The sequence below is a fragment of the Gadus morhua genome, chromosome 13 (assembly GCF_902167405.1).
Source record: "Gadus morhua chromosome 13, gadMor3.0, whole genome shotgun sequence".
Classification (NCBI taxonomy): domain Eukaryota; kingdom Metazoa; phylum Chordata; class Actinopteri; order Gadiformes; family Gadidae; genus Gadus; species Gadus morhua.
Window position 1 is genome coordinate 17,119,861 of NC_044060.1, and position 24,440 is coordinate 17,144,300.

At 41.7% G+C, this 24,440-nt stretch overlaps 1 protein-coding gene across 14 annotated transcripts in view; it reads left to right on the forward strand.

Moving 5' to 3' along the window:
- itpr1b (inositol 1,4,5-trisphosphate receptor, type 1b) overlaps positions 1–24,440 on the forward strand; it is a 97,793-nt gene that overhangs the window by 71,178 nt on the left and 2,175 nt on the right. For 8 of the 14 annotated variants that reach the window (XM_030373866.1, XM_030373872.1, XM_030373874.1 and 5 more), the window contains 9 exons: positions 951–1,073; positions 9,449–9,624; positions 9,834–9,998; positions 10,334–10,523; positions 11,246–11,338; positions 12,653–12,804; positions 13,126–13,291; positions 14,662–14,822; positions 19,071–19,232. In XM_030373866.1, the coding sequence (XP_030229726.1) occupies positions 951–1,073; positions 9,449–9,624; positions 9,834–9,998; positions 10,334–10,523; positions 11,246–11,338; positions 12,653–12,804; positions 13,126–13,291; positions 14,662–14,822; positions 19,071–19,232 (1,388 nt within the window). Of the gene's footprint in view, positions 1–950; positions 1,074–9,448; positions 9,625–9,833; positions 9,999–10,333; positions 10,524–11,245; positions 11,339–12,652; positions 12,805–13,125; positions 13,292–14,661; positions 14,823–19,070; positions 19,233–24,440 lie in introns of those variants that run through there. The other 6 variants (XM_030373880.1, XM_030373881.1, XM_030373867.1 and 3 more) reach the window with 3 other exon arrangements.

The following is a 24,440-nucleotide window of genomic DNA, read 5'->3' on the forward strand; positions in this document are numbered from 1 at the left end:
CAAATACCACGTATCTAAAAACGCTTCTAGTATCCAAAGATAAAACCCTCCGTAATAATAATAATACAAATCGTGTACTATAATTTCCCCTTCATGCATGACTAAATCGTATCTGATCTTACAGGGGCTGTAGGGAAGATTCATATCTTTTTCATTGTCGTTCGTTAGGAATGCCCCAGCCACCTTTCACAACGTTTTGTGAAATGCTCTTTGAAAATACTGTTCATGTTGACTCTGTATGGGACTATTTACAATTAGGCCGCTCCCGGCTCTCGCTGGATCAAATGCGCCAACGGAGCATATTCATACTATATTCATATTCAAACCACCAGTGTGTGAGTGCAGCGCTTGATAACGGTGGAGAAACGTAGGGATGGGGGAGCAGAGAGAGGGAGAATTTTTTGCTAGTTTATTTTTATTGTTTGTTTTCTTCCGTCTTTCTTTGCAACGCTCAAATCGTACCTGCAGCAGCTTTAACAGAGTAGTTGAGCAGAATAGGTATTTTGTTGCGGAAAATAAGGAAGTAGTATATGCCACACCCGAACCTCCTAAGATGGAATAATTTGATTGGTTCGCTATCTCGGGATATTGGGCAAGATCCCATGATTGAGATCTCAAACTCGGGAAATCGTTTTCGTAATGGGGAGCGTGTGTGACGTCATCTCGTCGTGCTAATAAAACAAATAAACCGCTAATAAAAGCAAAAAGTGTTATCTTGTTAATTTTTTCGAGTGTTCACGTGTACTATATACTCAAACACTTATTCACCTCGGGCTCTCTGAATATTGAACACTATTCACTTTGCCATTGACAAAAATTGTTAATTGACCTCAGCTTTTTGCTCCTTTTTTTTTGCATTGTATGATGTTAGAATCCTAGCTAGTGGTACTGGATGGCATTCCCCTTCTTGTGTTACTCTCTCCTCTGGTCTCCTTTCGCCCCTCCTGCAGCCCAGCCCATCCTGTACTGGTGCTCCAGGAACATGTCCTTCTGGAGCAGCATCTCCTTCAACCTGGCGGTGCTCATGAACCTGCTGGTGGCCTTCTTCTACCCCCTGGAGGGCATCCGCCGAGGTGAGGAGAGTTCACCTCGCCACCGCCTTGCCGACCTCACCCACCCACCCGTTTCATCTCTCTCTCTCTCTCTCTCTCTCTCTCTCTCTCTCTCTCTCTCTCTCTCTCTCTCTCTCTCTCTCTCTCTCTCTCTCTCTCTCTCTCTCTCTCTCTCTCTCTCTCTCTCTCTCTCTCTCAATATTGAAGCATAGAATCTGTAATATAATGAATGAAAATTTACAAAAGCGAAATACAAGGTTCTATATGAAAGACTATAATATACTATACAGATGTAGCACTCTATCGCTCACCATCTCTGTCTCGATAGCTCTTTCTCTCCATCTACCTCTGTCTCTTTAGCCCTCTCTCTATCTTTCTCTGTCTCTTTAGCCCTCTCTCTATCTTTCTCTCTCCATCTATCTCTGTCTCTTTAGCCCTCTCTCTATCTTTCTCTCTCCAAATATCTCTGTCTCTTTAGCCCTCTCTCTATCTTTCTCTCTCCATCTATCTCTGTCTCTTTAGCCCTCTCTCTATCTTTCTCTCTCCATCTATCTCTGTCTCTTTAGCCCTCTCTCTATCTTTCTCTCTCCATCTATCTCTGTCTCTTTAGCCCTCTCTCTATCTTTCTCTCTCCATCTATCTCTGTCTCTTTAGCCCTCTCTCTATCTTTCTCTCTCCATCTATCTCTGTCTCTTTAGCCCTCTCTCTATCTTTCTCTCTCCATCTATATCTGTCTCTCTAGCCCTCTCTCTATCTTTCTCTCTCCATCTATCTCTGTCTCTTTAGCCCTCTCTCTATCTTTCTCTCTCCATCTATGTCTGTCTCTCTAGCCCTCTCTCTATCTTTCTCTCTCCATCTATCTCTGTCTCTTTAGCCCTCTCTCTATCTTTCTCTCTCCAAATATCTCTGTCTCTTTAGCCCTCTCTCTATCTTTCTCTCTCCATCTATATCTGTCTCTCTAGCCCTCTCTCTATCTTTCTATCTCCATCTATCTCTGTCTCTTTAGCCCTCTCTCTATCTTTCTCTCTCCATCTATCTCTGTCTCTTTAGCCCTCTCTCTATCTTTCTCTCTCCATCTATCTCTGTCTCTTTAGCCCTCTCTCTATCTTTCTCTCTCCATCTATCTCTGTCTCTTTAGCCCTCTCTCTATCTTTCTCTCTCCATCTATCTCTGTCTCTTTAGCCCTCTCTCTATCTTTCTCTCTCCATCTATATCTGTCTCTTTAGCCCTCTCTCTATCTTTCTCTCTCCAAATATCTCTGTCTCTCTAGCCCTCTCTCTATCTTTCTCTCTCCATCTATATCTGTCTCTTTAGCCCTCTCTCTATCTTTCTCTCTCCATCTATCTCTGTCTCTCTAGCCCTCTCTCTATCTTTCTCTCTCCATCTATCTCTGTCTCTTTAGCCCTCTCTCTATCTTTCTCTCTCCATCTATGTCTGTCTCTCTAGCCCTCTCTCTATCTTTCTCTCTCCATCTATCTCTGTCTCTTTAGCCCTCTCTCTATCTTTCTCTCTCCATCTATATCTGTCTCTTTAGCCCTCTCTCTATCTTTCTCTCTCCATCTATCTCTGTCTCTCTAGCCCTCTCTCTATCTTTCTCTCTCCATCTATCTCTGTCTCTCTAGCCCTCTCTCTATCTTTCTCTCTCCATCTATCTCTGTCTCTCTAGCCCTCTCTCTATCTTTCTCTCTCCATCTATATCTGTCTCTTTAGCCCTCTCTCTATCTTTATTTCTCCATCTATCTCAGAACATGTCTGTACATGCCTTGTAGTTGTTACTGTTACCAAGCAGGAAGCGGGAGCGGGTCTGGGTCGGTGGCGTGTGTGTGGCTGGGTATTACTGTACACTTAACGTGTGAGCACATAAACACGTAGAGAGATTGAATCACTTCTGTTTAGCCACCGCTTTTACAGGTCTTGTGATCCGGTTGTAATCTGTAACAGTGACTCGGGAACTTGAAGAAATGACGCGGAAAGCAAAGCCGGTTAGCTAAGGCAACTGTCTTTGAAGTTTTCTCTTTCTCTGGAGTTGGATTATAGAAAGCAAAAAGGGGTTGCTGATTTCTTAGTGACCTCCAGAACGAAACATATGGAACATATGATGACAGGCTCAGCCATGAGATGTGTGTCTGAAATGGGATTTAAGAACACAGGCCCTCCAAGGAGACTCTGGACATTGTATTCTCATCAAGACTGTGGTTTAAGTGAAGCCTCACGCATCTCTTACCACGGTGGGTGGAACAGGTCCAGTGCAGCCAGAACTGCTTACAAAAACATGATCCTCCTGTGGTTGAGGTTGACATTCGTCTTACTCAGATTTACCCTCTGAGCATCACGCCTCCATCTCACACCTCGCCCATCCCTCTTTCAGGGGCCTCTTAAGCAAATTCCATTAATTTGTGTGTGTTTTTTTTCTTTTACGTTTCGTGTCAGATTACATCCGTTTCTGTTTGTGAGTGTGACATGTCGTGCTGGGTTTCTAATACCTCAAAAGGACCGGTTTGGGACCAGGGAAAGGATGCATGTGTGTGTCTGGTTGCGTCTGTGTGTGGGTGCGTGCGCGTTCTTTTGTGGTTTTTATCGGGGGAACCATGGAAGGTGACGACAGCCCTCAAGGTCCATGATTCATCCCCATGCGTGGCCTTTGGTTCTTTTTCTTACGTAATCCCCAGCACTAAACACAAACAAAAGACAAAGGATTATTATTTATTATATATGTATGTATGAATCATATTAACTTGCATTAACTCAGCACTTGCAGTTAAATAGATATTAAGCTATATGGGCAAATGTAATGACTTAAATTAATTAATTAAATTCATTTATTGAGTTATTTATCATTCTACATTATCAAATGGAGTTAATTTACATAATGGGTTGTTGATCAAATCCAAAGTGGAGTAGCCTCTCGGTGTGTATATCTTTGAATATTTTATTCCTATTTCTAAATCCATTGTCGGCTCTATATGGCATTAGATACTCAGTTCCCTTTCCGTGCCCGAACATGACCATCTACCCCCGGCAAAACCTTGTTACGGTTTTGCCGTCCCTGATGGTATAGTTTTCAATGTCGAGTAAACGCGCAATCAATTAGTTATGTCATACCTTCATCTAGTGTCCACATGAATTTGACCAGCTCATAATGCCTTGTCTTAAACTGCAGAACATGGTAGCAAACGCTATTCCTTGTATCAGTCTGATTTGATTTACAAATGTTGGATGAAGGCTTTAGGAGAGAGTGGGGTGGATAGCTGTTGTTATCCACCTGGTGTTCTGTTGTTATAATGAGGTCAGAGGACGGTTGCTGATTTATCGATCACATTCTTTGGCTCGGAGTCCTAATGTTCCTGGACGTAAATGCAGTTGTGGATCATAATTCTCTACCTTAAGGTTCTCTACTTCTCTACCTTAAGGATAGCTGTGACTCCAAAAGATGCTAAAATAAACGTTATTTTCTTTCTCTACCGTACCGTATTTGTATCCGTGCTGAACAGTGCACGTTTGCAAACCGAATGGAGGGTGGGATCACATGCGGTTTTCTTTTTGCGTGAACCGTCGCACCCCGACCATGTCTACCATGTGATGAAGCCTGAACTCGCTAACCCCTGGAGGTCACCGGGGTCACATCGTATGTGCTAAGACGTGTAGCTTTAGGTCAGGGAGGTCAGCCTTGGCCCTCGTCACAAGGCACCTGCTGCCTTCAGTGATGGTCTGACTCTCATGGTTCACTGGCTACGGAAAATGTCACACTGTGGGACGTTTGAGTTTCTTATTTAACAATTTGATGATTGTTTTTTTGATTGAACCATTCAAATCAAGTCACAGTATAAGGATGCCCGTTATATGCTGTTTTGGAGGATCAGTTGAGAGGACAATTTAGATCTTGTATCTTTACTCGTCAACATAAGGTTACAGTTACGCCCCTTTTATATGCTCATTGTGTCAATGTAGTAATGGTCTGTTTAGTTAGGATAGATTGATAGATGGATGGATATTCTATTCCTTTTCAATGGAAAATAATTTTCATTAGGATAGCTGCATGTATATATACACAGCAAAAATCACAGTGTACATTGTACTCTATGGGTGTACATTTAACACTCATTTTTGGGTATATATAGGTCCAAGAGTTCAGTGTTCACTGAACACTGTTAGAAGAGCAAAATATGTACTCCAAATTTAGAGTTACATTTGAACACTTTGAGAGTGCAAATGTACTCTATTAGTGGTACTTTTGGGCACTCATTCAGTGCTTCCTTACACCTGCAGTGTAAACCTAGAACCCCAGAGAGAGAAAATATGTACTCCAAGTCAGTGCTTTGTAGCACTTCGCAGAGCTGATTATTTAATACTTCTAGAGTGAGAATGTACTCTGACTGGTGTACAGCCAACACCTTTGAGGTGAATTATCAACACTTCATGAATGAATAGTCTACACATTAGATTCTTGAAAACATTATATTTTTATTGATGCTGCCGTTGTTACAGTGCATACATATATAATATAGTTAACATTATAGTTAAACTTTAATTATTTTACATCAAGAACCATATTTAGTTTTACATTTATATGATGTAACAAACAACTTGAAAATAAATAAATGTGTCCCTGTCAACCAATTAAAAGGGAATTCCGGTGTAAAACGGATTTGGGATATGTTTTGTATGATAATGAGTTGAAACGTTCGTTTTGGAGCACAAAAAAACGCATATAGACGCTTTCTTCAGTTGGCTGTTTTTAGCCGATTCTATCAAAACGCTATAAAATTGAAACAATGGGGGCAGTGGTTATGGTAAAAACTAAATTGCTATTTTAAACCATTTAAAAGGCTAGAAGTAGCCCGACACTTCTTTGGTAGTTCAATAAGGGTATTAACATATAAAACGAGGCAATGAGAACTTTGTAAGTGTACAGATTGTTTATTAAAAAGTACATTTTATACACACAATACCATCAGTAGATCACCCGTCGACGCCATTGTTTTCAAGACTCGATAAGTAGATTGACAAACACAGAGATTGTGACACCCATCAGCAACACACAAGCTCTGGCGGCATGCCATAGGACCTTTAAAAATACCTTTTAAAATAAAAATTATCAGGATAAAATTACCCTGTGAAACTTCACTACACGATCCACAGCTTCCCGGATACTGATTTTGACAGCTCCCTTCTTTCCACTTGGAGGTGGTGGCAGCAGGTAGACCAGCAGGAGAAGTGAGGCCATGTCACTATCCCAACCTGCAAAGGGAGAGCACATACTTTGAGCATGAAATACACCTGATGAAAGCACGTGACACAACATAAAAGGTTCAAAAAGTTATTGTCAATAAATAGTCAGCATCTAAAAAGGTGGCCAAATACAAACAGGTTATTATCATAGGACCCTTTTTTTTTTTTTTTTTTTTAAAAGGGTCCTATGTTCCCCAGTCTCATACAAAGAGGGGAACATAGGACCCGGGGAACATAGGACCCGGGGAACATAGGACCCGGGGAACATAGACACGCTCCCACTAAATTAAAGCCACGTGCCTCGTTAGCATTAGCTAAAAATGGTAACCAGGCGTTAGCTAAATTGAAGACATGTGCCTCATTAGCATTGGCCATTAAGTTTGACGTTAGCTAAAATCGTTAGCATTTATAAGTTGGTTATCAGATCTAAAAGACGAAGAAATGCTGAATATTCTGCATTCAGGGTTTCTGCAGGTATATGAAGGACACACGCACAACTAACTATGAAACATAGAAACCCTGTGCATTATTCACTTGGTACTTTTCTTACCTGTTTACATTCCCGTGAAGTTCAAAAATGTCTTCGCTCACTCTGAGCAATCCCTTGGCGATATTGATTCGATCCTCTCTAGTCAACCCACCGTCTCTGCCGAAACAGTTTGCCGCGTAGTGTGGAAGAGGACAAACGGTCACATGTCTCTAGATTCAACCAATGAGGAGGCGCAGCGAGCCAATGATGAATCGAAACCTAAGCCGACGTGCGGCCGTCAATCAACCGTTGGACACTCAGGGAGTCCATCATCCTAAAATAAACACTTAAATTACTCTACACCAGCATTAACTTAGAGACAACACCCAAGAGTGTTTCTGGTACACCCCAAAAAATGTACTTAGTGCCTATTCAACACCAAAGTGTATAAAATCTACTCTGGTCATGAATACTCTGGGATTTTAACACTTTGGCATTTGCAGTGGATTCCAATTCCAATTACTTCTCCTAAAGCAAACAAATTGCTGAAATATGTACTTGTGTACCGAATGTTGATTAAAGTACTGAGTTACTTTCAAGCTAATTCACCAAATGAGTTGAGCAAGGTTTCTTTTGTTATTCTTTTTTATTCCAAAGGATTATATTTATTTATAATTGTAATCGCGACATCTCGTTGGCCCTGGTTTTGTTTTCCGCTCTCGGTTCTCTTTGAAAGCATTATTTGTGGTTGTGCGCAATTCCCCAGCTTTATTAAAGAATCTATTGTTCCACGGAGAAGACACACACATTGTGACTCACATACACTTTCAATTGTTCTGTCTGGGGTCAAGCGGCGCAGTCCCTTTTGTTTTGAACTTCAGCGTTGGGCTTTTATTGGTCACATCAGAAAAACAGCAAATAAGTCATTTGCTTAATGTTAGCAACAACAGAAAAGATTTTGTCTGCAGTTTCACATGTAAAAGGTCTCGATGGGTGGGTGATATGCCTTGTTGTCAGTGACGGGAGGCTCAATATGAGTGTAGAGGAAGTCGTTTTTTTACAAATCATTATGTAAACAAGAAGAAAACGAAGACGCAGAACTACAGAAGCACACGCGCACACTCCTGCACTCCCACACTTGTTCATTGCTTCAACTCTTGTGTTAATGTTTAGCAAGCTGCTTGTTAACCTGGGATGAACCGGAGACCCGGATTACACTTTAACTGCAATGTGTTGTTACTCGGATGAATGACATGACTTTTTATTCAGATTTCAAAAGATTTTTCCGGTAGCAGCATAATTGTTCTGCCGACACAATGGTGTCAAATTAGCCATAAAGCAGTAGAAAGGCTCAGGCGTTGCCCAGTGGGCCATTTGTTGTTGGGAACGTTGGCCACCGCCCCGCATTCTTGACACGCATGTCTGGAATTTTAGTCCCATTAGGGAATTAAAACATGAAAAGTAGGCTAAATGTGCCAATACGGCACGGTTCACATTCATAGCATAGCAATTATGGAATATACGAAGTCTAAAGATGGATTTTACTTATTTTGGCCCTGGCTGGTTTAGGTTTAATCTGCGTTAGGTGATGACTGCCTTTACTGGAACAATGAGTAAAGGAGCCAGAGGCAGACTTGTGACCAGAGAGTGACCAGAAGAGGTTGAACCTTAGAGCGGGTTAACTGAGTTGTAACCTCCCAGAGAGTTCAGTTCAGTTCAGGTCAGTTCAGTTCCAAGGTGCTTCGGTTGTTTGTTGGCTGGCTGGAGTTGTAACTTGTACTGCGTAATAAATAAATTAACAGATACATAATTTACATTGGATTGGATTCAGTTGGACAGTGAATACAATCCAATGTAAATTATGAATTAATTTTTTGCTCCGATTTTAATTGGTGTATCAGATGAAGAACACATTCACCATTTCCCCCCCTTTAACCACCCCCCCACATCCATAATACAAATGATAAACACTGTTTGATCAAAAACGAAGACAAAAATTAACAAAACAACATTTACAAAAAGTGAAATAACAGAAGAACAACAATAGCAAATTTCATTAATAATAATGATAATTACAAATTCCTAAATACATCTATGGATTAAGTCCAATGCATAATTAGCAACTAGTAGATGCACAAATATAGTATTGGACTTGTTAACAAAAACAACTGACTGACACGTTCAGTCTGGAGGGAGAACATACAGACTGTTTTTAAAGAATCTCTAACTACCCCCTGAGCATAAATTTAATCTTTCTCGATGTAAGATAGCTTTAGCCTTTAAACGAACCCGGAAGTGTGAAGATCATTTCAGGATAAAGTATTCTCTGCTTCGATACTAGTGCAGCAAAGGCAGTCATGGGGGGAATGATGTTTCTAATAAATAAATACAAATATTATTTATATTAAAAATATATATATTTACCAATACAGAAACCAGAATTTTAACATATAACAATGCAAAAAAAAAGCATACAATTTCATATTCATTTGAAATGAGGAAAAGTATATAATTGTGTGTGCGAGATGGAAACCAATATCAAAGGAGTGGGAATCAGTGGTGTTTTTAGATCATTTGCATTCCCTGCATTGTAATCTACCATTAACAAAAAGAAAAAAGCTCTGTTCTGAACAGACACTTTAATCACAATAGCGGTCACATTCTCACTTGTCCGATCCCTCTGTTCTTTGGCCCTCAGGTACCCTTGACCCCCACCTCTCTGCCCTGCTGTGGACGGCCATGCTGGTTTCCCTGGCCATTGTCATCATCCTGCCCCAGCCTCACGGCATCCGGGCCTTCATAGCCTCCACCATCCTCAGGCTCATCTTCTCCGTGGGCCTGGAGCCCACGCTGTACCTCCTGGGAGCCTTCAATGTGAGTGGTGGGCGGTGGACGCTTAGTGTGGGGAGGTGTGTCTCTCTGTCTGTCTGTCTGTCTGTCTGTCTGTCTGTCTGCCTGTCTGTCTGTCTGCCTGTCTTGCTCCCTTTCGTTCTGCATGGATGGTCTGTCTGCCTGTGGTGTGATCTCACCCTGGTGTGAGCCTGGTGTGAGGGTTATAACCCTGTTATGACCCTGGTGTGCAGGTCTGCAACAAGGTGATCTTCCTGATGAGCTTCGTGGGGAACCGGGGCACCTTCACGCGGGGCTACAAGGCCATGATCATGGACGTGGAGTTCCTCTACCACCTGCTCTACCTCATCATATGCAGCCTCGGGGTCTTCGTGCACGTCTTCTTCTACAGCCTGCTGGTACACACACACACACACACACACACACACACACACACACACACACACACACACACACACACACACACACACACACACACACACACACACACACACACACACATATATGCACACACACACACATATAGATTCTAATTGCTTTCCCTGCTACAAGACAACAGTTAGAAGGTCATTTTAACATGTTTTAGTGTAAGTACGTTCTAAGAGATGAGAACGTTGAAGAACCACTGTTTCAAACCGTAAACTGTCTGAAGAACAGGGGATCTTCTGTCCATTCCATTTGAACCACGCCACCACTAGCGCTGGACTCTAACCTTCATCCCCGTCCCCACCAGCTCTTTGACCTGGTCTACCGGGAAGAGACCCTGCTCAATGTCATCAAGAGCGTGACCCGCAACGGGCGATCCATCGTCCTCACGGCCGTGCTGGCCCTCATCCTCGTCTACCTCTTCTCGATCGTGGGATACATCTTCTTCAAGGACGACTTCATCCTTGCCGTGGACAGAATACCCAACAAGACCCTCGGTAGGTTAGCGGTGCCCCTCTCGGTACCTTTTACAGTGTGGGCGACTCTCGATATGAGTTTAGATCATTGGTTCTCAAAGTGCGGCCCGCGGGCCAATGGCAGCCCGCAGAAACACTCCTGGCGGCCCGCAATGACATACAGATTTTTTTTTTTTTATTATTATTATTATATCAATATTAATTTAAACCAAAATAATAATTATAAAGAGAAAAGTCGACTCTCTCTGGCTTTTAATGAAATCCTTTTACAATCCGACTGTACATTACTTTGAACGGATGAACCTCAGTTTCGGGATTTAGACCTCACTTGACCTTACTCCCAGAGGTCCACGGTGCAATGTTTTTTTTCACCACTGGGACGCTGACGGCGTTTCCCGTCTAATTTTTTTTCCTTTGGCGGCCCTCAGTCAAATTCTGGGTTCCCAAATTGGCCCTCAGCTGTCAAAACTTTGAGAACCCCTGGTTTAGATGAAGGAAGTGAGTATGATTTGTGAGTAATGCAGTGTAAATAAGCAGAGCCTGGGCTACCCCTGGAGCTAGGTTTGTTATCTCATGACTTGGGATGACTATACTTTTTTTCCCTTTTCCCCCATCCTCACAACCGAGCCAGATTGATGTCACATTTACCATCAAACGTCGATGCTATCTCAAGCAGTTGATCACTCACTGAGCTGCTTTGAAGAATGGTTTGTGTGTGTGGTTGTTGTGTTGCTAACGGGCAGAGCACGGGGCCAGCATGGTGGGGGAGCTCTTCTCCGGGGGAGCTTGTCTGAAGGAAAACGGAGAGAACTGCTCAGCCGAAGCCTCGGTGGATGGTAAGTAGTGCACCATGGTGTCAGGTCTCTCTACGCTCTCCCTCTCTCCTTCTCTTCCTTTAACTCTTTTGCTCTCGCTTTCTGTCGCTTTTTTTCATTCCTCTCTTTCCATCTCCAAGGGTTTTTATTACAAATAGACTGGATGGATGGTGTGATGCCTGGCGCAGATTGGCATTAGCCGTTGTTTAGAAATGATTCATATTGGTTGCGCTGAATTTTTTTAATTACCCCCTTTTTTCTAAAACTGTGGATTTACTCTAGTTAGCTTCAATTTCACTGATAATCAACGGTAGATAACAGCTCCTGAGTTACGTTAGGAAAAATGATATCAAGATTATTCTTATTTTTATTAGGAGAAAGCCCTCCGGATTAGGAGCCCCGGCCGGGCTAACCCTTGGCAGGTGGGGTATAAGGGGAGGGTACTTCCTGCAAGGGGGCAACGGGTTTAGGAGGGTGAGGGGCTAAGACTAACTCGGGGGCGTAGGGTGCACTGGGTCAGGGGGTTAATCACCGCCAGAGCCCTGGGCCGGGTCAACGGGTTTGGGCTGTAGAAATACCCATCCCCGACCGCCGCCACCACCTCATGGAGAGCTTCCCACCGGCGGCCACCAAGCCCCCGTGTGCATCAGGACCACCGCCGCTGATAACCACGGCATGCAGACCTCCTGACCTGAGGAAATCCCAGATATGGGGTTGTTTCGGGACTTCTGAGAATGCCACAACAAAGTGGACATCAGCTCTCCTCCGCCCGGGGAAACATTCAAATCTGTTAGGAGAATGTGACCGTGACCATCAATGACTTGATTGTAGTCTGGAACGGGTGTTGGACCGTGATGAGAAGCTTTGAATGAGGTGGATTCTTCAGGGCTGAACACGTTCAGAGCTCAATGGTTCGGCCCCACATGGCTCAACATTATTTAGTCTGCCACCACTCTTTATGAATATGGAGATTGTATTGGTTAACCTTCTTCATTCTTCTTTTTACTATTTCTCTTTCAAATTAAAGTATTGATTGTCTTCTAAAGGTCCTTGCCGGTAGTCTTTCATGCTTTATTTACAAAAATACCCTTCAAGGCATCTCCATGAAAGACCAGAAACCAAACCTTGCTTTTGAGGGTAATAGCGTTATGTATTCTGTGGGCACTTCACCTCAGAATGTGCCAATGAGGTAGAAAACACGACTTTATATGGATTGTGTTGGCAGGGACTTTGAAACTTATTTCGAGGCACCTCTGAGCAGCCAGTGCCACATAAATAAACATAGACTTCTACTACTTCCTTGTGATGCTTCAACCATCATGGCCGTCTCCCCAGCAGCTGTTGTGGCGCCGCAGCCCTCGCCGCTGGTGATCGAGGATAAGGAGCGGGTGTGCGACTCGCTCATCATGTGCATCGTCACCGTCCTGAGTCACGGCCTGAGGAGCGGCGGCGGCGTGGGGGACGTCCTGAGGAAGCCGTCCAAGGAGGTGCGTGCGTGTGTGTGTGTGTGTGTGTGTGTGTGTGTGTGTGTGTGTGTGTGTGTGTGTGTGTGTGTGTGTGTGTGTGTGTGTGTGTGTGTGTGTGTGTGTGTGTGTGTGTGTGTGTGTGTGTGTGTGTGTGTGTGTGGGGAAGTGGGGGGGGTTAGAGGAGTAGAGTTAGTGTTTCTGTGTCTGATTGTATGGTGCTCGGGGAGGGGGGGGGGGGGGGGGGGGGGGTAGTGAATCATTGAGTGATTGAGGGTTAATAAGTTATTTCAATATTTTTCAAAGAATCCCCTCATGTTCTCCTTCCTCCTCGTTCTCCTCCAGGAGCCTCTGTTCGCGGCCCGGGTCATCTACGACCTGCTGTTCTTCTTCATGGTCATCATCATCGTCCTCAACCTCATCTTCGGTGTCATCATCGACACCTTCGCTGACCTGAGGAGCGAGAAGCAGAAGAAGGAGGAGGTGCTGAAGACCACGTGTTTTATTTGTGGTAGGTAAACAAGAGACAAGGTTTGATTAAAGATGTTTTCTAAAACAGTTACTGCAGATTAATCATTAATCATTTACTGACAACAAATCACCATTCTTCTGCCATTGTTACTCAGGACCGCAGTTATGGCTGCCAAGCAACACAGCCTAGCAAACTTTGAGATTAGCAGCTCATTAATACCAAAAACTAATTGGGTCCGGTAACATTGTGTGCTAAGTATTTTACAATGGCTTCGAGAATCAACTGAACCAATAGATTATCTATTTTATTAACATTAAATAAATCACAATGACGGTAAACACAGCCACACACAATATGGACCATTTTGTTTCCATGTATCTCGCCTTCTTCCATCAAAAAGCTATCATATATGAACAAGTTAATAGTTCATTAGATAATATTTGATATGCAGATCTGTTAAAACAACAATTCATTAGGATATTATGATTATTATACATTTGCTTGTATAAACAGCGAAAAGTTCCATAAGACTGTGACTGGGTAGAATAGCTTTGTCGTGAGACGAGCGGAGATCGGGCCCACTTTATAGCGAATGGACGCCATTTGCGATGCACTTGCAGCTACAAAAGAATATATATAGCAAAGCAGCAGTGTGACACACAACAGCTGTTGTGGTGTGCAAGTGAGGTTCTGCAATTTGACGTCGAGAGGCAGAATAGTTCTCTAGAAGGATGGGGGCTGGCTTTTCTTGGTAGTGTAAACAGCCGCACACCTCCTCTTCCCAGAACAGCTTGGTTAGTCATGAGTGCTACTGCAGAGGAGGGAAAGTGTGTCTTCCTGTTGCCGTATGAGTCGCTTGACCATGTTAGACACTGTTGTGATAATGTTCTGAACTCCTGAGCATCATATGTCACAAAGGGCCTGGTGGTTGTTGTTGTTGTTGTTGTTGTTGTTGTCTTTTTTGGTTGGTTGTTTTGTGGGTGAAAGGAGTACGTGCCTCTTTACAGTAGGGTTGTCTTTTTCTAAGCATTATGCTGTTTCTGGGGTATTTACAACTCCACATGATCACACAGATTTACATGTATTCACGCCCTAACCAGGTAATAATCATTGATAAGTAGAGAGGCAGATTTGACCTCTGTGTGTAACTCTCCATTAAGATATGAGCATGTATCTGTGTTTCTTAGTCTCTAACCTACCTCTGTATAGTCCATGGTGTATATGTGTTTCTATCTGTTTCTATGGACTATATGGTAGTTGGTTAGTGTATCTATGTTTCTATCTGTCTCTATGTAAGTTGGTTAGTGTATCTTTGTTTCTATCTGACAATATGGAAGTGTGTTAGTGTATCTGTGTTTCTATCCGTCTCTATGGACCATATGAACGTAAGCTGCTTTTTTTTTTCACAGGTCTGGAGCGCGACAAGTTTGACAACAAGACAGTGACGTTTGAGGAGCACATCAAGGTGGAGCACAACATGTGGCACTACCTGTTCTTCATCGTGCTGGTGAAGGTCAAGGACTCCACCGAGTACACCGGCCCCGAGAGCTACGTGGCGGAGATGATCAGGGTGAGATGCTCCCCCCAGCCCGGGCCTTTATCAGGCTGTTTACGACCAACGCACCTCATGCATCTCATGAGTTCTGCTTAGGGCACTGCAACGCAATATTACCACCAATATTAGATTTTTTGCCTGATTTGATAGGGGGTGTTCTCTGGGATTTGTGGAAGATCTTTGCCTCCAAATACCCTTTCAAGAATGTTCACCTTTCCTCCTCCTTGACAGTAAATTGCTTTCCTAAACGGTCACCTTCAATCAATTCCTCTGGGTATAATGGTATTTTTGAAGGTATTTTTGTATTTTGTCTGAATAAATCCATAACCTCTGAACTTTAACCTCCAGATAAAACGTTGATACTAAGTACCAGTCAGTCTGACCTCCAGGGTCTAATTGGTAATCCCCCGACTCCTTGACCCCAGCTGCTTTCGACACATGACCGCAGACGTGAGCTTTGTGAACGGAGAGTCAACTTCAGACACGGCAAGCCTACGCTGTCGCGCTATTTGTTAATGCTTTAACCGCCTGCTTAATCGTTTAATACCAACACATTCACACATCCACGGACACATACACATATACATGCACACACATCCATAACGATTCTCTGTCGCCCACAAACACACACACTCACATGCCTGCAAGTTGAGCCACTAATATCGCAGCTCACTTAATATTCATCAGCTTTATATTTGTTTATTGATTTAACCATACATTTACGTATGTATAAAAAATATGTTACGGTTTTAATTGCCAAAAAGTATTAGCTATTTAAAGAAGTATTAATAAAGAATGAATGTGTAATTTCCATATATACATACATTATATAGATTTGAATAGTGTATCTTATTTGCATTAGTTATTTCATAAGAGTTTTATTAATTTAATGTTTCATTTAAAAGTAGTAATGGCTATTTAAAGAAATATTTATAAATAATGAATGTGTAATTTCCATACATGATCTACATTTGTAGGGTGTACTCTAGTTGATTTAGTTTAATATAATTAAGGTAATACAATTACGCTTAAAATGGTTTATTGGGAAGTAGTAATGGCTATTTGAAGAACAAAATAAAGAAATAATGTTTAATCTATTCTCTATATATATATACTTTATATAATTTTTTGTATTGCACAGTATACAAAGGTTATGAAATATTTTCTAATATAATGTGTCATACTAACCAAACTCTTGATTAATAAAATAATACCTGTAAATTCTACGTTAGATATTTTAAAATATGTATTTCTTGATACAAATTGGAACTCCAAAAAACAAAATAACCGAAAATATAAAGATATAAAAGAATTGTATGAAACATTGTTAAGCTAACAAACAGAGAGTGGTGCAATAGCCCAAATTAAATGAAGCATTTCATTAACAATTGACGTAGATTTATTTATATTTTATTATGATCATGATGATCATTGCTTACTAAATGTTGCTTTTCGTAGAAAAAAAATATTGTATAGTTGAGATAGGATTTTGGGTTTTAATCAACTTGAAGACATTGCACAAACGTTGTTTCTAGCCCAAGGAAAGCCCCTTGTATTTGTTGCAGTGGCTGATGGCGCATCTGTGCTGCCTGTGAGTGACGTACTTTCTCCAGACAGTTCGCCATCGCTGTCCCCTTCAGTCTGGGGGTCGGGGTTAGCTCCTGTGAAACTTGGAAGAAACACACTTGAACCTCACCTGCAACACACAAACAAATGCACACACACGCACGCATACACACACACATACACGCACACGCATACACCCACAGATGCACACATGAATGTATTGTAGGTAAATAATAAATATGATTTTGATTAGAACAGTCTATATAAATGGCATATATTTATATTCACATACTCATATATTTAATGTATCAATATCCATGTATTTATTTATTTTTTTGAACTTCTTTTTATTTCCTCTTATCAGTTGCAGTCATACAGTACATCACATCAGTACATGAATTTAAGTGCTACGGGTACAAATCTTAGGCTGGTGGGGTTAACAGTCCATGGATGTCTTGGGCCCAAACCATCCAGATCCATGCATAACAGAATTTAGTTACTCATTAACATTGTCCACAAACACAATATCCATGTATTTAAATGCATATTATATGTACATTCTTGTTAATTCATAAAATTGTGCCAAAAATGGTTGATTCATGCATTTCAGACGACTTTAACGCGAGGCACTTCTTTTGGAATGCCATTATTGCTCTAATGTACAGACTTGACAACCATTTGCGTAATCTGAACAGCATCTGTGCCCACTCAGCTGTTTGTCTCACCATATCCGTCGAGTGTGCTTTAATGTGGGAACAGCGACAGGAGCGCGTAGCTGGGGGAGTACAGGCCCTCACAACTACTCTGATAATGACTGGGCCTGACGTCAGAGGCAGAGATCGCTGCCCTATGCGTCAGGTGGAAATGGCAAATGCAATGGTAGACGGTGAAGGTGTTGCGTACACAAACGGTTGATCTTCTGCGACCACTGTGTGTCTGACACCAGAGAGACACCGCTGTCTCGTTTCATATGCGAATAAAACACCTTTGAAAGAGAGGACAAACATTATTATATGGTGTTAGTTCCTAACTAGATGTGAGCGTTGTAGTTTTGCTTTCTCTGTGTTTACAGGCTTGTAGATGTTTTGCTATCCACAGGGTTAACTGGGTGGCTGTCCTGCCAGGTGCCTTGTGGTGTGATGCCGGGAGAGAAATATTTCTGTTGCAGCCTGAGACCCAACACCATATCCTGTTTCCCTGGCTTGGGCCCTCCCTGCGGTTCCTAATATTGAGAAATGTTACTTCGGTCATTTCCATTGAACTGGCGTGTCTCAAGTGCCAACGATTCCTTCCACTTACTGGAAGCATTGTAAACACTGAAGGACTGGACACACAGACACACACACACACACACACACGCACACGCACACAGTATGAATACCATGGTTAGAATACATGATTGAAGTAAAAATGCGGAACCATCCCTTTTTTTTTTTTCTTGACCATCTCATCTCTGAGAAAGAGTGTTACCAGAACTGAACGTGGCCGACATGAAGTCATTGTTGGATGATGCAATTCACTTGAATGGCATTCAAATAAATCAAATATCGCCTTCCTATGTTTTATACTCTTTCGCTTTTAATACTCAAGTTTTGCTTTTGGTTTTGTTGTTGGTTAAGTCTCGCTTGCATGCTATCAGCATTCAAATGCACATACATGTGCCTGGTAGTCTTTGAAACTTTTGAATTACCAACCAATATAAAAAAGAATTTTAAAATTATATAGTTGATTTGAGCAATGACCTTAGTTTGTCCATTCTGTGGGTGGAAGTGAGTGTAGGCACAGCTCAACATCGACGTCACACTACTGTTGTTTTTCTTTGCATTCAGGAAATGGAACTTGTTTTCAGAATGAGTGTGGCCTCTCACTATATTACTGTTGTGTGCTTCCCCTTCGACCGTGTGCGTGTGCGTGTGTGTGTGTGTGTGTGTGTGTGTGTATGTGAGACCCAGAAGAGGCTTTGTGGCAAACCTGTGACCACCGCAGGCACTCACCTCCCCGCCTCACATTAAACCACTGAAATCAGGGACTTTTCCCAGCCCAGTTCCGTGGTACCCAGCATGCGTGGTGCAGGATGCACTCACCTGCAGAGCGGTGTTTTTCTCTTTAATCTTGTTGCGAACAATGTGCTCATGCGGTTAATTCAGGGGCTGTCTCTGTTTAAGAAGTTAAACTCTTTTCAGACTGTATTTCTGTCTGTCCATGTCTATCCATCTGTCAATCTGTATCTATCCATCTGTCTGTCTTTCTGTATGTGTGTCTTGTTTGTCTGTCTATGTCTATCCATCTGTATCTATCCATCGGTCTTTATGTCTGACTGTCTGTATAGCTACATATGTCTTTCTGTCTGTCCACCCACCCGTCTATTTGTCTGCATGCCTGTCTGTCTGTCTTTGTCTGTCTCTAACATTCATGAAACACATTATTCCCATTTAGATGGAAATGGAATGGAAGGACCCAGAGATGAGCTTGATCCCATTTTATGCTAAACAAAAAAAGGTGCTGTCCGTTTCAAATATTGAATTTGTCAAGGCAAGAATTACTCTAAAAAAACTCCCTCTCGTGCTTACATAACCATGGCAGCACCAGAAGAAAGATGTAACTCAGACATTGTTCTCCAAATGTTCAGAACGTGCTTCAAGCTTTCGATGATCTTAACTCTGCTTCGTTGTTTGTTTCCCTTCTCCGTTGACCCAGGACCACAACCTTGACTGGTTTCCCAGAATGAGAGCCATGTCTCTGGTGAGCAGCGATGCGGATGGTGAGCAGAATGAAATCCGAAATCTACAGGAGAAGCTGGAGTCCACTATGAAGCTGGTGACCAACCTCTCGGGCCAATTGACAGAGCTCAAAGAACAGGTCCGTTCAAACACCGCAACCGAGAATACCGCCATGATACCTAAAATACCTTCAAAATTAAAACATATACTACATAATAAAATGCGACACACTCCACTTGTGACAAGAACTTCAAGACTGAGTGCTGGTTCCTTAATGGAATAATAACAATGAAGGAAAGGCCTTTTCAGGTACAGTGGCTCATGATGTAGGATACTAAAAGATAAAACTCAAAGAAGCACAATACAAATTATGCTGATTTCTAGAAGTAGACGGGAACCAAGATCTTCCTGTATTTGATCAACCAACAATGTTATAGTGTAATATTGTTTAACTGACTTGATGCAAAGTCCTGAATCCAAACGGACATACGAGCGGCAGGTTCTTCAATCAAACCTATTGATGTATCAAAGAACAATTGCTTCACACTATTTGACACAAGTCAAATCAACTCAAATACTGACCGGATAAAGCAGTAAGCCAGTATCAAGCTTCCGATTTCTAGCAGCCAATTAAGAGCCAGCGGGACTTGGACAGAATAAACGATTATTAAGTCAGTAAGTGCCATATAAAACGCTACACAAATATCTATTATTTGACTATTCAATTAAGGTTCAAATCCTTTGAATGGACCTTTTATTAAATTAGACCCAGTGTACACCAACACAGTAGGGAGCAGCGCCACCCTGCAGCTTCAGAGAGCTGGCATGGTCCCTTCCTGCTGTCGACTTTGCTTGCGTTTCCTCTCGGTGTGCTGGTTTCCTGCTACCTGCTATAACACATTTACATTTACATTTACAATTAGGGCATTTAGCAGACGCTTTTATCCAAAGCGACTTACAATAAGTACATTTGTCATAAGAAGTGCAACAATATATCGCTGTCGGTACAGTAAGGATGTTCATAGAACCAAGTGCAAGGACAACAATCGCTAGGCTAACCAATACCAATTCAGTTGCTACACATAACACGCAGGCTAATGATAGACCTGAGATCAGGCATCGTTAAGTCATGATGTGTGTGACACTGGTGATAGACTGGCGTGCCATCCTTCCCAACCTCACGCCGATGGAAGCAGGGATAGGTTCCAGCTACGGCCAAGAAGTCGGAAATCGCATTCATTCCCATTTCCCAGATTACCCCAATAGGGGGGAACACTACATTAGTTCAGACAACCTCGTTCGTCAACCAATATAAAACAAGGGGGCGTTTTATGCAGATTTATCTGAAACATTGCCGCAAGACGGTAATGAGTGTGTTCCCTTTTCCTGTCAGGGTTTTTTTTTGGAAATTCAAAAACTGTTGTAGAATCTTGATATTTCTCTCATTTAAAGAGGGCCTTAGTGGGTAAAGATGGATGGATGATTGATGGACTGACTTGAATAATGTATGAATGGATAATGGAGGCATGGGTGTATGGATGGATTGTGGATGTTTGGATGCATAATGGATGAATGATAGACGATGGGTGGATGGATAATGGAAGGATGAAAGAGAGATGGATAATGGATGGCTGGATTGATAATGGTTCAATGATGGATTGTGGACATTTGATTGATGGTTGGAGAGAATGGGCAGATGGATGGATGAATAAAAGGCAGTTCTCTGTTCATTGAGGAGAATTTTTCAGATAGCAAAATATACCTTGCTCACACATGTATTTTCATAAAAGTTTTGCCAAAGCTTCATTGAGCCATCAATATAAACAGCCAACCTTCCTCTGTGTAAGTCTCTTGCCCTTTAGATGCAGAGCTTACTAAAAACAGAAGACAATGAGTCATGATTCACAACACTGCTCATCGGCCTTTCAACCTGATGGTGTCTGCGTCATTAGAGCAGAAACTATTTTAAGTTTGGATACACGTTGTGGCCCTGTTGATAAGACAGAAAATTGGTTCGTTATGTTGTTCTTCCGTTATAATGCCGGAATATAATTTACAATCCAAAATTACAATAAGATGACAGATATTTTCATCTGAATATTATAATTAGGTGAGTGCTGCATGCAGCGCTCAACTATTGTTCTTCATAAGTTGTATTCATTCTTTCTTTATTATTCTCTACAAAATTTGTATTGGGACCTATCTCCTTCCTCAGTTTTTCCCCTAGAGACTCTTAAAGAGAATTTAAAAAATTTCAGAATAGCTTGGAATCGCCTGCTTCTTTTCAGATTTTTTAAATATTTTGTACTTTTAAAATCTTATCTTTTTTTTAACATGGGAGTCAATGGGAGGATGGCAGAGCCGCCCTCTGGTACTTTAAACTGTTTAAGACGTAACTAAATCAATTTGAACCGTTTATCTTTGTTCAAACCATTTAACAAATTTACACATTTGTATCTTCAATAATATCCAAACAGATTTTGATATCATTTATACTTTATTCACAGTTTAAGTTTCATACCGGCTTCGTTTTCACTTGGTCTCATTGATTTACGTTGACGCTGGAGCGTGAGGACTAGAGGTGGCTCGGTCGTGAACGAATGAGTTCGAATGAACGAATCTTTATGACAAACAAACCGAATTGGTTCCTTTCTCTCGTTCATCTTGTTCGTCTCGTTCATTCTCAGACTCGACTCCTCCCAGACCCACTAGTCGCTGACTCGCTGACAGTTCGTTCACTCACTGTGTGAGTGGTGAAGAGGGACCGACTGAGAGACGTCACGACTCATGAGAGCCAGCCAATCGTATGCTGTTCTAGGACTGAGTCTAGGACGCTCACGTTGAATTTTAGCCAGTGAGAGACAGAAATCAACCGGTTTCTTTGGGGGGAAAAAACTAATGGGCTTAGTGAGCGAGCTATCTATTATTCACATTGGCCATCTGCTGCATGGACGTATATAAAGGATACATTGATTGTACATATTTATAAATTTATAAATTCGTCCCAGCTTTTATACCACAGATACTCTAGGGTCTATAGCATATAACCGCGTTGTCTGATTACAGTTTAATTCATTTTTCACAAGCTACCAGCTCTCGTTGTGAAAACTAGTCACCGCGCCATTCGTCAGCCGAGAGCAACCAATAGGTTTAAAGCTAAATGGTCCGGCCCCCAGGAACGTTTTTTTTTTCTTCAGACTTGACTGTCAAAACATATGCGCGACAGAACACTGCCAATATTCACGCAAAGCTTGCGCCTGTGTGGTCAAATCTCTGAAAAGTCAATTCTGAAAAGTCAGTTCTGAAAAAATACGTTGCAATGGCGTAAACGTACACCTTTACAAGTTTTTAAAACTAAATATACAACCTTTCAAAACTTATTTCTCAATGTATGAACACCTGTTTGCAGAATCCCATTTACAAGGTTTCAAAACCGGGAAACAATGAAATACACTGTTAGAACAGTGCCAGATTTGAAACTCTGCAAATGCGCTGGTGAAATTGTTTGAACTTTGAAAATGTGTTGGTGAAAATGATGGAGAAGATAAAATAGAACACAAAATCAGGTTTACAGATGTTTGAATTTTTGTTTGAATTTTTTTCAGGTTATAATCTCTTTTTTCAGTGTTGCAAAACCTTTTTTACAAGGTGTTGAGTTTTCAAACCAAGACTTACAAGCCTTTGAAAAAAAAAAATCAGGTTTGAATTATGGCAGGAAACTGGCTCCATATATAACCGCGCTTTCTGATTACAGTTTAATGCATTTTTCACAATTAACCAGCTCTAGTTTTGAAGGCAGTGTTAATTTTGGCATCTAGATTTAGTCTTGGGCTGCAAAGGATTCTGTTTATGAGAGCCTAAAACACCCGGGACCCCCACCATCATTGCTAAATCAAGTCTATTATCTTGCTGATATGTTAAACATCCAATAATCAACTTCACCCCCATCCCGCTGCGTTTGGTTAAAGTTGTAATGTTGACGTTTGAGAATGAGAACGAGGGAGGTGCTGAGTCTGAGAACCGTGCATTCCACGATTCGATTCACCGCTACCGGAAACTCGACTGAACGAACGAGGGAGGAGCTGAGTCTGACTGACTCAGAGAACCGTGCATGATTCGATTAACCGCTACTGGATACTCGACGGAACGAACGAACAAGCATTCGCGAACGACTCCTCTTGGCGAACTGACCGACGCGAACTGAATCACATAAATGGACAACTAACTACTAAGCCCCATCTGCCTTTTGATTAACTGAATACTGAAAACTGTTTTCTTCTTTCAAATTAATAATCACGGTGGCAGTTCTTTCTGACCAATGAGGCAAACCACCTGAAAATACAAACACCCTAAAAGGAATAATTTAAGGCTTTATCCCCATGGTTACAACAAAGACCAGTATGTGATACTTATATTGTTTGCTATTATGCATCGTTGAGCATGAGCATTTTGGCAAAATGGCATCGACCACCATGTTCAAGATCATGGAAGACATAATAACACGTTTAACAAAAAGAAAATATCCCAAAAAGATGTTGTGGGGTCTGCTGGCACTTGTCTACCAGTGAGTTTGCTCTGTCCACCTGCTCCTACAGCCATCCCTAAACTGCAGCATATTGAACGGCTGGTTCAGGATTTTGGCTTTGGCGCCTTCTGTGATTCTTCCTGTGTGATTCTTCCTGTTTGGATAACAGCGGTGAGACCACTTTTTGTCAATCAGTCCAGTGGTAATATCAAAATGGGTCAATTTCAACAAGGAGAATTAACCCTTTTTTACAAGCCGTCACAACAAGACTATTTGGTTCAGAATTCAGTTTCTCCTTCCACTTTTTCGCTTTTTTGGTGGTGTTGTGCACAGCTTAGACAAAGAAGAACTGGAGTAATAGCTTGTAAAATAAATTAAATTCTTTAATAAATTAACGTTGTTTATTCCAAGTCACACTCAACACGTTAATCATTTCAAGTGTGCATTATCTGGAAGGTCTATTCATTTGAATTGTGGAGTTAATGATTCGGCAGCTCAGAATTCCAACCAGCACACTAATGCTAACCGGTACTCTGACAGATAATCAAATCGATTTGCCATTTAAAAATATGTATAACACTTGACGTCCGTGTTCAAATAATCTGCTCAACAACGGTAACAGAGATAACGGTTGACTGCAGGTAAAAAGCTTAATTGGATGCTTTAAAGAATGCCCAAAAATAAAAGTTTTTGCGTAGTTCCGTTCTTTTTTTTTGCAGAACTATAAAGAGATATTTGTTGTTGAAGTGAGAAGTATGGGTAAGGAAGCGAATCTCATTGAGACACATTTACCCAGACAGGACTAACCAGGGAGGAAACCGG